The sequence below is a fragment of the Stegostoma tigrinum genome, chromosome 1 (genome assembly GCF_030684315.1).
Source record: "Stegostoma tigrinum isolate sSteTig4 chromosome 1, sSteTig4.hap1, whole genome shotgun sequence".
Lineage (NCBI taxonomy): Eukaryota > Metazoa > Chordata > Chondrichthyes > Orectolobiformes > Stegostomatidae > Stegostoma > Stegostoma tigrinum.
In genome coordinates, this window is record NC_081354.1 from 38,185,736 (window position 1) to 38,198,677 (window position 12,942).

General features: G+C 41.3%; 1 protein-coding gene across 9 annotated transcripts in view; it reads right to left on the reverse strand.

Moving 5' to 3' along the window:
* rapgef2b (Rap guanine nucleotide exchange factor 2b) overlaps nucleotides 1-12,942 on the reverse strand; it is a 387,135-nt gene that overhangs the window by 182,019 nt on the left and 192,174 nt on the right. For 8 of the 9 annotated variants that reach the window (XM_048527135.2, XM_048527035.2, XM_059644742.1 and 5 more), the window contains one exon: nucleotides 12,304-12,471. The exons of the other annotated variant lie outside the window; for it this stretch is intronic. In XM_048527135.2, coding sequence (XP_048383092.1) covers nucleotides 12,304-12,471 — 168 coding nt within the window. The remainder of the gene's footprint in view (nucleotides 1-12,303; nucleotides 12,472-12,942) is intronic. 9 annotated transcript variants of the gene reach the window in all.

Below are 12,942 nucleotides of genomic sequence, written 5' to 3' on the forward strand. Positions count from 1 at the left end.
CCTTGGTACGCAAACACCAAGTGTCACTACGTACCGAAGTTTGACATGCCCTCAATGATAGGATGGATGGACCTGGTTTTGTTGCCATAGAACATTCCAAGTATTTGGACGGTTCCATATCACCTGTCCCTCATGGAAAAATTTATCGAAGGGAAATCCTTTAACCATAAGACCATCAGCTAGTGGCCAACACACAGCATCCTTCAGGCCCTACAGGAAAAGGAGAGTTTTGATTTTGCCAGATGGTTCTCTGAGCAGACTGTCAAAGTCATTTAGCAGAATATCTCATCACCAAAACTTTCCAACAAACATGAAGACAGAGCCTCGCTGGTGACAAGAAGGGCACTACCTGCAAGATCCTTTATGCATGCCCAGAATCTGAACATCGAAGCAAGCTATGCTGAGGAGAGGATAAAAGAGACTGTCACATATCTCTTTCTTGAATGTACCGATGCAAACGAAGTCTGGAGAGATGCAGTGACTTTTGTCAAGGTTTAGACTGAGCAGCTCAATGACACTGTACTGTGTTCTATAGGCTGTCCCCGGATCACATACCAAACAAACACTGACTGCACCCAGAAGACCTTTAACTCAGTCAAAGGTGTTCTTTGCACTGCCCGAAACTTGCTGGTCTCTTTTTGTTCCCTATTCATTTTTGTAGGATGTAGGCGTCACCGGCTGGCAAGCATTTCTTGCCCATCCCTAATTGCCCTTGAGAAGTTGATGAACCACTGCAATCCTCCTGCTGTGGGTTGACCCACAATGCTATTAGGGAGGAAATTCCAGGATTTTGACCCAGTGACAGCGAAGGAACGGTGATATATTTCTAAGTCAGGATGTTTATTGGCTTGGAGAGGAACTTGGAGGTGGTGGTATTCCCATATATCTGCTGCCCTGGTCCTTCTTAATGGAAACAGTCATGTGTTTGGAAGGTGCTGTCTGAGGATCTTTGATGAATCTCTGCAGTGCATCTTGTAGACAGTACACACTGCTGCTACTGAACATCTGTGGTGGAAGCAGTGAATACTTGTGGATGTAGTGCCAATCAAGCGGGCTGCTTCGTCCTGGATGGTGTCAATGCAAATGGGGAGTATTCCATCACACTTCTGGCTTGTGCCTTGTAGATGGTGGCAGGCTTTGAGGAGTCAGGATGTGAGTTATTGCCGCTATACTCCCAGCTTCTGGCTTGCTCTTGTAGCCACTCTGTTAATGTGGTGAGTCCAGTTGAGTTTCTGGTCAATGGTAAGCCCCAGGATATTGATAGTGGGGGATTCAGTGATGGTAACAGCATTGAATGCCAATGGGCAGTGGTTGGCTTGTCTCTTATTGGCGATGGTCATAGCCTGGCATTTGTGTGATGCGAATGTCACTTGTCAGCCCAAGCCTGGATATTGTCCAAATCATCTTGCATGTGAACACAGACTGCTTCAGTATCTGTGGAGTTGCGAATGGGGCTGCACATTGTGCAATCGTCGGCGAACACCCCCACCTCTGACCTTATGATGGAGGGAAGGTCATTGATGAAGCAGCTGAAGATGGCTGGGCCTAGGACACTACCCTGAAGAGCACATGCACAGATGTCCCGGAGCTGAGGTGAATGACCTCCCACAACCACCCCCTCCCATCTTCCTATGTGTTAGGTATGACTCCAACTACTGGAGAGTTTGCCCTCTGATACCCATTGATTCCAGTTTTGCCAAAACTCCTTGATGCCACAATCGATCAAATGCATGATATCAAGAGCTGTCATCCTCACCTCACCTCCGGAATTCAACTCTTTTGACCACGTTTGAACCAAGGCTATAATGAGGTCAGGAGTTGAGTGGCCCTGGCAGAATCCAAACTAGGTGTCAGTGAACAGGTTATTTCTGAGCAGGAAATGCTTGATAACACTGTTTACACCTTCCATCACTTTACTGATGATCGAGAAGAGATTAATGGGCGGTAATTGGCTGGGTTGGATTTGTCCTGCTTTTTATGTACAGGAAACACTTGGTCAACCTTCCAAATTGTCAGGTAGATACCAGTGTTGTAACTGTACTGGAACAGCTTGGCTGAGGGAGCGGCAAGTTCTGGAGCACAAGTCTTCAATCCTATTGCCAGGGCCCATAGTCTTTGCAGTATCGAGAGTCTCCAACCGTTTCTTGATATCATGTGGAGTGAATCGAATTGGCTGAAGACTGGTATCTGTAATGCTGGGGTCTACTGGAGGAGGCTGAAATGGATCATTCACTTGGCACTCTGGCTCAAGATTGCTGCAATGGCTTCAGCCTTATCTTTTGCACAGATGTGCTGGGCTCTTCCATCATTGAGGATGGGAATGTTTGTGGAGCCTCCTCCTCCAGTGAATTGTTTAACTGCCCACCACACTCCCCGTCACGACTGGATGTACCAAGACTGCAGACTTAGATTTCATCCGTTGGTTGTGGGATTGCTTAGGTCGGTCTATCACTTGCTGCTTCTGCTGTTTCGCATGCAAATAATCCTGTTCGGTGGCTTCACGAGGTTGTTACCTTGTCTTCGGGTATGCCTGGTGTAGCTCCTGGCATGCCCTCCTGCACTCTCCATTGAACTAGGGTTGATCCCCTGGCTTGATGGTAATGGTTGAGTGGGGGACATGCCAGGCTATGAGATTACAGATTATGTTGGAGAACAATTCCGTTGCTGTTGATGGCCCACAGAGTCCAATGTATGCCCAGTCTTGAGTTGCCAGATCTGTGTGAAGTCTGTCCCATTTAGCACAGTGATAGTGCCACACTTCACGATAGAGGTTGTTCTCAACGTGAAGGCAGGATTTCTCTCCACAAGGACTGTGCGATGGTTACTTTTACCGATACTGTCATGGACAGATGCAACTGCATCTGGCAGATTAGCAAGAATGAGGGCAAGCATGTTCTTCCCTCTTGTTGTTCCCTCACCACCTGCTGCAGACCCAGTCTAGCAGCTATGTTGTTTAGGGCCCAATCAGCTTGATTAGTCATACTGCTGCTGAGCCACACTTGGTGGTGGACATTGAAATCCCCCATCCAGAGTACATTATGTGCCCTTGCCGTCCTCAGTGCTTCCTTTAAGTGTTCCTCAACATTGAGGAGTACTGATTCATCAAATGAGGGAGGACGGCATGTGGTAATCACCAGGAAGTTTTCTTGCCCATGTTTAACTTGAAGCCATGAGATTTCATGGGGTCTGGAGTCAATGTTGAGGACTCCCAGAGCAACACCCTCCCGACTGTACACCACTGTGCCACCCCCTCTGCTGGTCTGTCTTGCCAGTGAGACAGGACATATCCAAGGATTGTGATGGCGGTGTCTGGGACATTGTCTGTAAGATATGATTGTGTGAGTACAACTATGTCAGGCTGTTGTTTGACAAGTCTGTGAGACAGTTCTCCCAATTTTGGCACTAACCCCTCCCCCAGATGTTACTGAGGAGGGCATTGCATGGCTGACAGGGCTGTTTCTGCCATTGTCTTTTCCGGTGCCTAGGTCTTCCAGTGCCAAGAGCCAAACTCCAATGAGTGTTGCAGATTGGCACATTTTCAGGTCCAGGACTACATGCTGAGGGACTCACTAAAGTTCGGGGCAACTGCTACCGTGGCACAGTTGAGAAACACCACTGTCTAAGGTCTTTCTACCAAAGTACAATGGGATCTGTTCAGTTATCAGGCTTCCTCGTGCCTAGTTATCAGACTTCCTTGTGTATCAAATACATGTAAACAGTATCTTGTATAATTAAGAAAGAATTTTGGGCTTATTGCAACTAGAGAAATTGAAACCCCAATGTAACTCTGTTCTCCATATGCAAAGGCTGTACAGAACCAAAATGCAGGCTTAAAGTTTAAAGTTATTTAAATTGTCCCCAGGTCATTTGATATCTGTAATCAAGGATCCAGGCAGCCAGTTTCCAGTCCACCAGAAAATTTATTTTCACGATCAATCATATGGGTTAGAGCAGGCAGCTCAGTAGGTACGGAATCAGAACTGCTCACCTCATTCGCTTGACAAATTGTCCAACCTATTGCTACTTTTTGTGACTTTAATTTTCTCTAATGCAAAAATATTTTTGTTTAAAAATTTAGTATAAAGAAATGAACAAATTTCTCTTGCTGCACAGTCAATTTTAATTCTACCAACTCAGAACAAGGCTCCAAATAGTGAGCAAAGCTCCAGTAAAGGTTGAATTGATTTACGGTTACAGGTCCCAGAACATTTTTTTTAATATAAAGAATTACTCGTGGAATATCAGCATCGCTGGAAAAAGTAGCATTCTTTAATTGTTATAATCCATATGAAGTGGGTTAATGTGTAGTGTTGTCATGGAATTTCACCCAGCAACTGCAAAGGAACAGCAAGATAGCTCCAAGTCAGAATGGTGTGGCATATGGAAGAGAAGTCGTAGGTGATTTAGTTCCCATGCATCTAGTTACCCATGGTCTTCCAGGTGGTCGAGGTCACTGGTCTGGAAGGTGCTGATGAAGGACCGTTGGTTAGAATCCTAAAATACATGTTGATTATAAATCTTATTGAGTGATAATTTTATGTAAAATTGTTGTGACTCTGATGGGGATTTTGCGTAGTGCACTAAAAATCAATCTCCACTACTCCACAAACCATACCAAAAGTGTAACTATCTCATTCAATCATCAAAAATGGTCAAATTTGTTTCTAGTACTGTTTCGTGGGAGAAAGAAGACTTTCAATGGGCTTTCAATAAACTCAAAAATAATGTGTTTATTTCTGGCTCATTCTTCACACAAGTGACAAACTGGTTATCAAATAAGCTACTGTGTGAATTAAACTTTATCCCCCTTAATCCTAAACACACACAACCATACACAGACAGGATAAAGACATAACGCAAATCAGCAGAGTTATTATTGGTGGGAAAAACCTTATGCAAATAAAAGGAAGAAAACAACATCCCCGGAAGTCAAGGGGTAAATTCAGATGACAAAGAGGGGTTCACTTTACATAGTTCTGATGAGATCTGATTGTTGACAGTTGCAGAACAAATGGAAAATCTTCAGATTAGATTTCAGACTAGGATGAGAAACAATCAGAATCTGTAGTATTTGAGATTTTCAGCTTTTTTCAACTATTTGTCTGCGGGAGACAGAAACACAAATTGAAATATAGAAAATAGAAGCAGGAGTAGGCCATTTCAACCCTGCAAGCCTGCTGTGCCATTCAATATGATCATGGCTGATTAAATTCACGGCCTGGTTTCTACTTTCTCTCCTTTCCCTTTCATCCTTTTAGTACTCAGAGTTGTATGCAACCTCTTCTTAAAAACATTTAATGTTTTGACCTGAACACCTTTCTGTGGCAGAAAGTTTCACAGCTAACCACACGGGATTAAGACACTTCTCATCTCAGTCCTAGATGACTTATACGGGGTCTTTAGACCATGACCCCTGCTTCTGTACTCTGTGTCATCGGGAACATCATTCTTGCATTTACCTGTTGAGTCCTGCCAGAATTTTACAGGTTTCTATGACATCAGTCTTCATTCTTCTAAACTACAGAGAATATAGCCCTAAGCAAGCCAGTCCCTTTTCATATGTCAATCCTATGATCTCATGAATGGGTCTGGTAAATCTTTGTTGCACTCTTTTTACAGCCAGAACATTCTTAATCAAATAAAGAGACCAAATCCAGGCACAACATTCTTGTTACAGTCTCACTAAAACCCCATACAATTGCAGCAAGATGGCCATGTTCTTCCATTCCAAGCCTCTCACTCTTAAAGACCGACATAGTATTTGGTGTCTTCACTGCCCGCTGCACCATTCAGCGACTGGTGTCCAAGTACACCACGGTATCTATCATTGCACCGCTTCCTTTCCCAATCTACCAGCGTTCAGATAATAATCTGCCTTTCTGTTTTTCGCTATCAAATGAATAATTTCTCACTTATCCAGGATCATTTACTTCATTTACTATGCATTTGCCCACTCAGTCAACTTCTCCAAATCTCACTTCAGAAACTCTGCATTTGTATCATCTGAAAACTTGGCAAGTTTACATTTATCTCGCTTATCTAAGTCATTAATACATATTGTGAATAGTTGAGACCCATGCACTGATTCTTGTGGTACTCTGTTAGTCACAATTGCTACAAGAAAAAAAGACATGTCTTTTCCTATTCTATTCTGCTTTGATGAAGGGTCTAGGCCCGAAACATCAGCTTTTGTGCTCCTGAGATGCTGCCTGGCCTGCTGTGTTCATCCAGCTCCACACTTTGTTATCTTGGATTCTCCAGCATCTGCAGTTCCCATTATCTCTGTCTTTTCCTATTCTTTGTTTCCAGTCTGTTAACCAGTTCTCTGTCTATGTCGGTACACTGCTACCAATTAATGTTCCCTCTAAGTTGTGCACCTACATTCCAACATTCATTAGAAGTGATACGTGCTGGTACCAAATGCAGCACTAGTTCCAGAAGTCACTGCTGCACACAGACATTGGAGATCCCCTCAGCAGATAGAAAATTAGACAGAACACTGTTCCCAGCAGATTCATGAAGCGTTATTTCCCTCATATATCTATATGATTAAGATTTTATGCTGAATAATTATAATACCTTTGATTTATTGTATACCTGGCAGCCAAATGAATGAAAGCCATGAAAAGGAGAAAAAGAAAATGAGCATTACTAGATATCCAACATTATGGTATAGCTATATCAATCAAAAGCATGGAAATCTTTTGGAAAATTCCACTACTTATCTTAGCTCATCCGTAAATGCTGTATGAAATCATTCTTGCAACAGTTTAAATGATGGCTAGCATCAAACTGAATCATAAATATGCTAACTTACCACCTCACTGGGAAACGGGGCAAAAAGTATACTAGAGTCCCACCAGACAGAGCAAAGCGTTAAATAACTAACACTATGATTATCATTCTCTGCGTTAATCTGTGAAATTACAGAAGTTTGAAATTGAGAATTTCTTTCAAAATATTACAATTTCCCCCACCACAGTAGTATTACATAATGATTATGTGATGATCCAGCTGACATTATCACACCACTAGTCAGATCCAAGCTGAAATCTAGCCTGACAGGTTTTTTTTTAAATTTAACAAAGGTGATCTTTCACTTAAGGACAAGCAGAGAGTGCTGCAATTTTGGTTATAACAATAAAACTAATGTTTATTATACAACAGAAATAAAGATAAAATAGAATAAACTAAACTTACTGACAACATAATCTGAAAGTTTTATCCCAACAGCATCACCTTACAGTACCTAAACATCAAAGAGAATTCCCTTCTCTGCCACATCTATAGGGTTGACTCAACCGTTTTATTCAACTTCCAGTCCTGTGCATTGGATAGATTCTTCAAGAATCTATCAATGCCTTTAACCATCAAAGTACACTAAAATACAATACAGCACAGCACATGAACAGGCCCTACAGCCAACCAAACCTGTACCAATGCTTAATCCTTATTTAGACCTGCTACTTACTGCCCACACATTGTTTCCATCCCTCTGTCCATGTGGTCCATCAAGATATGCCTTAAACATTGCTAACGTGCCTACTTCCATCACCTCCGCTGGCAGTGAGTTCATCCTCTGCATGAAACATTTTCCCCACAATTTCCCCCCTCGCCTCACCTTGAACCCAGGCCCTCTCGTAGTTGATCTTTTGACCCTGGGAAAAAGCCTCTGACTATCCTCCCTATCTATGCCTCATAATTTTGTGGACCTCAGTCAAGTTGCCCCTCAGCCTCCATCTTTCCAGTGAAAACAAACCGAGTGTATCCAATTTTTCCTCATACGTAAAACTCTCCAGACCAGACAAAATATTGGTAAACCTTCTCTGCACCATCCCCAAAGCATCCACATCATTCTGGTAGTGTGGTGACCTGAACTCAATGCAACATTCCAAATGTGGCCTAACTAAAGTTTTATATAGCTGTAACATAGCTTGACAACTTTTACATTCAATGCCCCAGCCGATGAAGGCAAGCATGCAGTAGGCCTTCTTGACTACCTTGTCCACCTGTGTGCCACTTTCAGGCACCTATGGACCTGTACGCCCAGATCCTGCTGTACGTCAAGGCTCTGAAGGGTGCTGCCATTTATTGTATAATTTACACCGGAATGTGATTGTCAAAAATGTATCACCTCACATTTGTCCGGACTAAACTCCATCTACCATTTCTCTGCCCAAATCTGCAATCTGGTTATATCAGTTGACAATCCTCCTCACTATCTGCAACATTGCCAATTTTGGTGTCATCTGCAAACGTACTCATCAGACCACCTATATTTTCCCCCAGATCATTTATATACATTACAAACAGCAAAGGTTCCTACACTAATCCCTGCAGAACACCACCAGTCACTGATCTCCATTCCGAAAAGCATCCTTCCACCACTACACTCTGTCTTTATGACCAAGCCAGTTCACACCAGTTCCCATGAGACTCTACCATTTGTACCAGCCTGCCATGAGCTACCTGATCAAATGTCTTACTAAAGTCAATGTAGACAACATCCTCTGCCTTTCCCTCATCAATCATTCTTGTCACCTTCTCAAAAAACTTAATCAAGTTGGTAAGACATGGCGTTCTCTGAACAAACCCATGTTGCCTATTGCTAGTAGTCCATTCGCTTCCAAACAGTGGTGGGCGTGCTGAATGCATTGCCGGCAGTAGTAGTGGAGTCGGACACTTTAAAGACTTTTAAGCGGCTCTTGGATAGACACATAAAGGGTAGTAAAATGTAGGGTATGCAGGGTAGATTGATCTTAATAGGATAATAGGTCAGCACAACGTCCGGGGCCAAAGGGCGTGTACTGTGCTGTACTGTTCTATGTTCTATAAATGTAAATAAATCCCATCTCTCAATGTCTCCTCCAACAGCTTCCCCACCACTGACGTCAAAAATAACCTTATGTTTAAAAATTGAGGCAATACCATATACAATGGTTCATTTGTAACAGACACATATTTTGGAGAAGTCTTACTTTAAGAGAAAGTGAAAACCTCATGTCATTATTCACTTGAAAGTTGAAATGAATGACTGGCAGTTATTTTTCTCTCATTCAAGTATTCGGCATTCAGCTAGTTAGGCTGTCTGGATTGGCAGAATATATCTTTTCTATGGATCAAAGATTACCATTAAGCTGCCCCTCCCATAAAAAGTTTTCACTTATAACTAAACTAAGATAAAGAAAGGAATTTTTGTATATGAATATGGGAAGTCAACTTACATGCAAAAAGCCATTTTTTTTAAAAGAAGATGTTCTTTTGCTGCAAAAGACAAAAATTGAACAAACAAACAAGGAGGCATAGGCCATTTGGCACCTCAAGCCTGCTCCATTATTCAATACGATAACTGATTGGAGTATAACCTCAAATCCACATTCCTGCCAACCTTTTTTTTAAGATTAGATTCCCTACAGTGTGGAAACAGGCCGTTCAACCCAACAAGTCCACACCGCCCCCTTGGAGCATCCCACCCAGACCTGTCCCCCAATAGCCCACACACCCTTGAACACTACGGGCAAATTAGCATGGCCCATCCACCTAACCTGCACATCTTTGGACTGTGGGAGGAAACCACTCAGACACAGGGAGAATGTGCAAACTCCACACAGACAGTCGCCTGAGGTTTACTCCCTTACTTAAAGATTATCCACCTCTATGTATTAAAGATACCCAAGGCCTCTATTTTGAGCACCTGCTCAGGAAGAGAGTTCCAAAGATTCATGACGCTCACAGAAAACATTCTGCCTGAACTCTGAAATCGAAAGCCCTCAAATTTTAAATAAGGGCCCATCCATCCCCAAACACAGTTCCTAATTTTTCTAGATGACAAAACATCTTGCTACATCTACTCTATCAAGGCCCCTAAGGATCTTGTATTTCTATACAAACCTTGCAAATGTATGGACATCATTAATATTTATAGCTGTACCAAATCAAATAATCCTGTGTGTCATGCCACATGGATTAAGTAAGTGACTGTTGAGCAATCTATCCAGAACGGTAGCCAAATACTCAAATTTAAATAGATTAAGTAGTAAGCACAGGATGACATTTGTAACTTCACTGCTAGACTTTGAATTATTTAGAGCAAAATTGAGCAGACTCTTGACCAATCAATTTTAATTAGAATAAACAAATGTAATCCGAACAGAGGCCAAATTCCATTAGGGATAACATTAAGTACATACACATTTAGCACTTCTGCAACTCAGAGAAAAATATACCAACATTAAGATTATTGCTTGTTGCATTTCGAAAGCTGTCTCCTTTATCTTGGTGAGAGAGATAATGGGAACTGCAGATGCTGGAGATTCCAAGATAATAAAATGTGAGGCTGGATGAACACAGCAGGCCAAGCAGCATCTCAGGAGCACAAAAGCTGACGTTTCGGGCCTAGACCCTTCATCAGAGAGCTACAGTTTGAAAGACCCACACACTGAACCACAAAGTAAGGGTTTTAGAAACTTAACTGCAGGATTCTAACATACATCATTACTCTTCTGACAGTTCACAGAAACATTATCCAAGGACCGTTACAATTTTGATCGACAAAGAAAGGAGCAGGAGTTCGACAAGTGATACTTTAAAACTACCAATGTCGCTTAGCAGTTAAAAAAACGAAATTTTAACAAAATAAGAAAAATTGAATCACAAACTCTGATTTCAATTCAAAACCACCATTCTTTCTTTACTGAGTGAAATTCAGTCAATGCAATTAGTGGCTTTCTTTGAACATTTCTTCCAGAGTCATTGTTGAGAGATGCACCAAACAGACGATTTTGGCCCTGTAATCACTGTCTTGTTACAACACGGAAAGGAAATCCATTTGGTCCATCATGTCCTTGTCACCTCTCAGAAACAGCAGATCACTTAGCTTCAGTATCCCACCTTCTTCTTGTAACCCAGTGCATGTTTTTCCTTTCAAATAAAAGTTTAATTCCCTTTTGAATGCCTATCGCTAGTAGTCCACCCTATTACATGCATCCCCATGACATACATTCCAGACAACCACCACTCATGATGTGAGCAAGTTCTTCTCATATCACTTTTGCTTCTTTTACAAATTGATTTAAAATCTGTGCCCTGACAATCCTTTCAGGACCAGGAACATTTTCTCTCTAACTACCCTGTTCTGACTACTCATCTTTGCAAATATCTTTAGCAGATCTTCTCTCAGTCTGTTCTTCAAGGAAAACAGACCTAATTTGGCCAATTTATCCTCATAGCTAAAATTCTCATTGCTGAAACCATTTTCATCAACCTCTTTGGCACCCTTACAAATGCATTCACATCCTTCCCAAAGTGCATCATCCAGAACTGAATATTCCATCGGAGGCTGAACTATTGAGTTGTAAAAGTTTATCATAATCTTTTAGCACTTGTACTCTTTTAGCACAATGTCTCTACTAATAAAACCTTGACACTGAAGGCTTTACTAATTATTCTCTCAATTTGTCCTGCCACCTTTAATAATTTAAGTACATATACACACAAGTTCTCTGCTCCTATAACCTCTTCAGGGGTGCTTTGTTTTATACTGTCCATCCATGTTCTTCCTCCCAAAATGTATCACTTCACATCTCTTTGCATTGAACTTTATCCGCCACAAGTCTATCAAACCACCAACTCGTCTATGCCCTATTGAAATTCTAAACCGTACTCTCAGTTAACAGCAGTTAACAATGCTTATCAAGTTTAACATCATCCACAAATTTTGAAACTGTGCCCCATAAACTAATAACCACCAACTTTAGTACAAACCATTCAACTGAGGCATTCAAGACAGCATTCGATGATTATTTGGACAAACAAGCCAGAGACCAGGTACGGTGGGCCCAACAGCCTCCTTCTGTATTGTAACACTTCTGTGATATCAAGAAAAGCAAGAATCCCGACACTGATTACTGGGGAACTCTGCAACAAACCTTCATTCAGCACTCCCAAAAAAATCCATTAACCATTCCTGTTTCCTGTCACTCAGTCAATTTTGCCTCTGCGGTGCTAGCGTCCCTTTTATTTCATGAGCTCGAACATTGCTGACAAGTCTGATGTAGGCACTGTTCAAATGTGTTCTGGAAGTCCAAGTACACCACCTGTTAGACTTCTGTACTATCAAACAGGCTTGAACTTATACATAGGCAGCAAAGATGGAAGGGCAATACACTAAGCAACTGTATCAGGAACACCATATTTAGCAGGAGTTTGTGTTTAATTGGTTTTTAACACTATTGTGGCAGTGTATGTTGACAATTCATTGAAATTTTAAAAAACTGTGATGAACAAAGTTTACCAAAGACTTACTGTGTGATATCCTCTTGGTAACGGTGGCTTTCCCACTGGATAAGGATCCACTGTATCAATGATTGTTTGCCGCTCGCCTTTCTGGTTAATTTTTTTAAATCGCCTACGAGACTGTCTATGAGAAGCTTGCCGCTGAAAATATTCCTCATTTTCATCCATGTAGTCCACCTTCAAACAATCAAGAAGCTACTTTAATACTGACTCTACACATTCTAGTTTTCCCCTCAGCCATATAATCTTACACACTATTGCATAATGTAGATAGAGTTTTGAAAGTTAAGTGGAAGAACAACATTCCTTTGACAATCCACTATATTCATTTTGAAGATGCAAGCCAAATGTTCCTCCAGCCTAAAATTAAGAATGCTTACAGAAAACAGTATATTACTGTCAAGATTTCAACTATTTGTCTGCAGTAAAAAGCTGGCACTATATACAATATACAATAAGCATTTGTTAAATATTGAATACCAACTATAATTATCCACCCCATGCATCTAACTATTACTGAACTTGTATAAAGAAACATAATAGAAATTCAATTACAATTAAAACTCTAGGGCATTACTAGTTCTGATTAATGCATTTATATCAAACTTAGAAGTGATTAAAACGGTCAAATGAACTAATTACAACAGT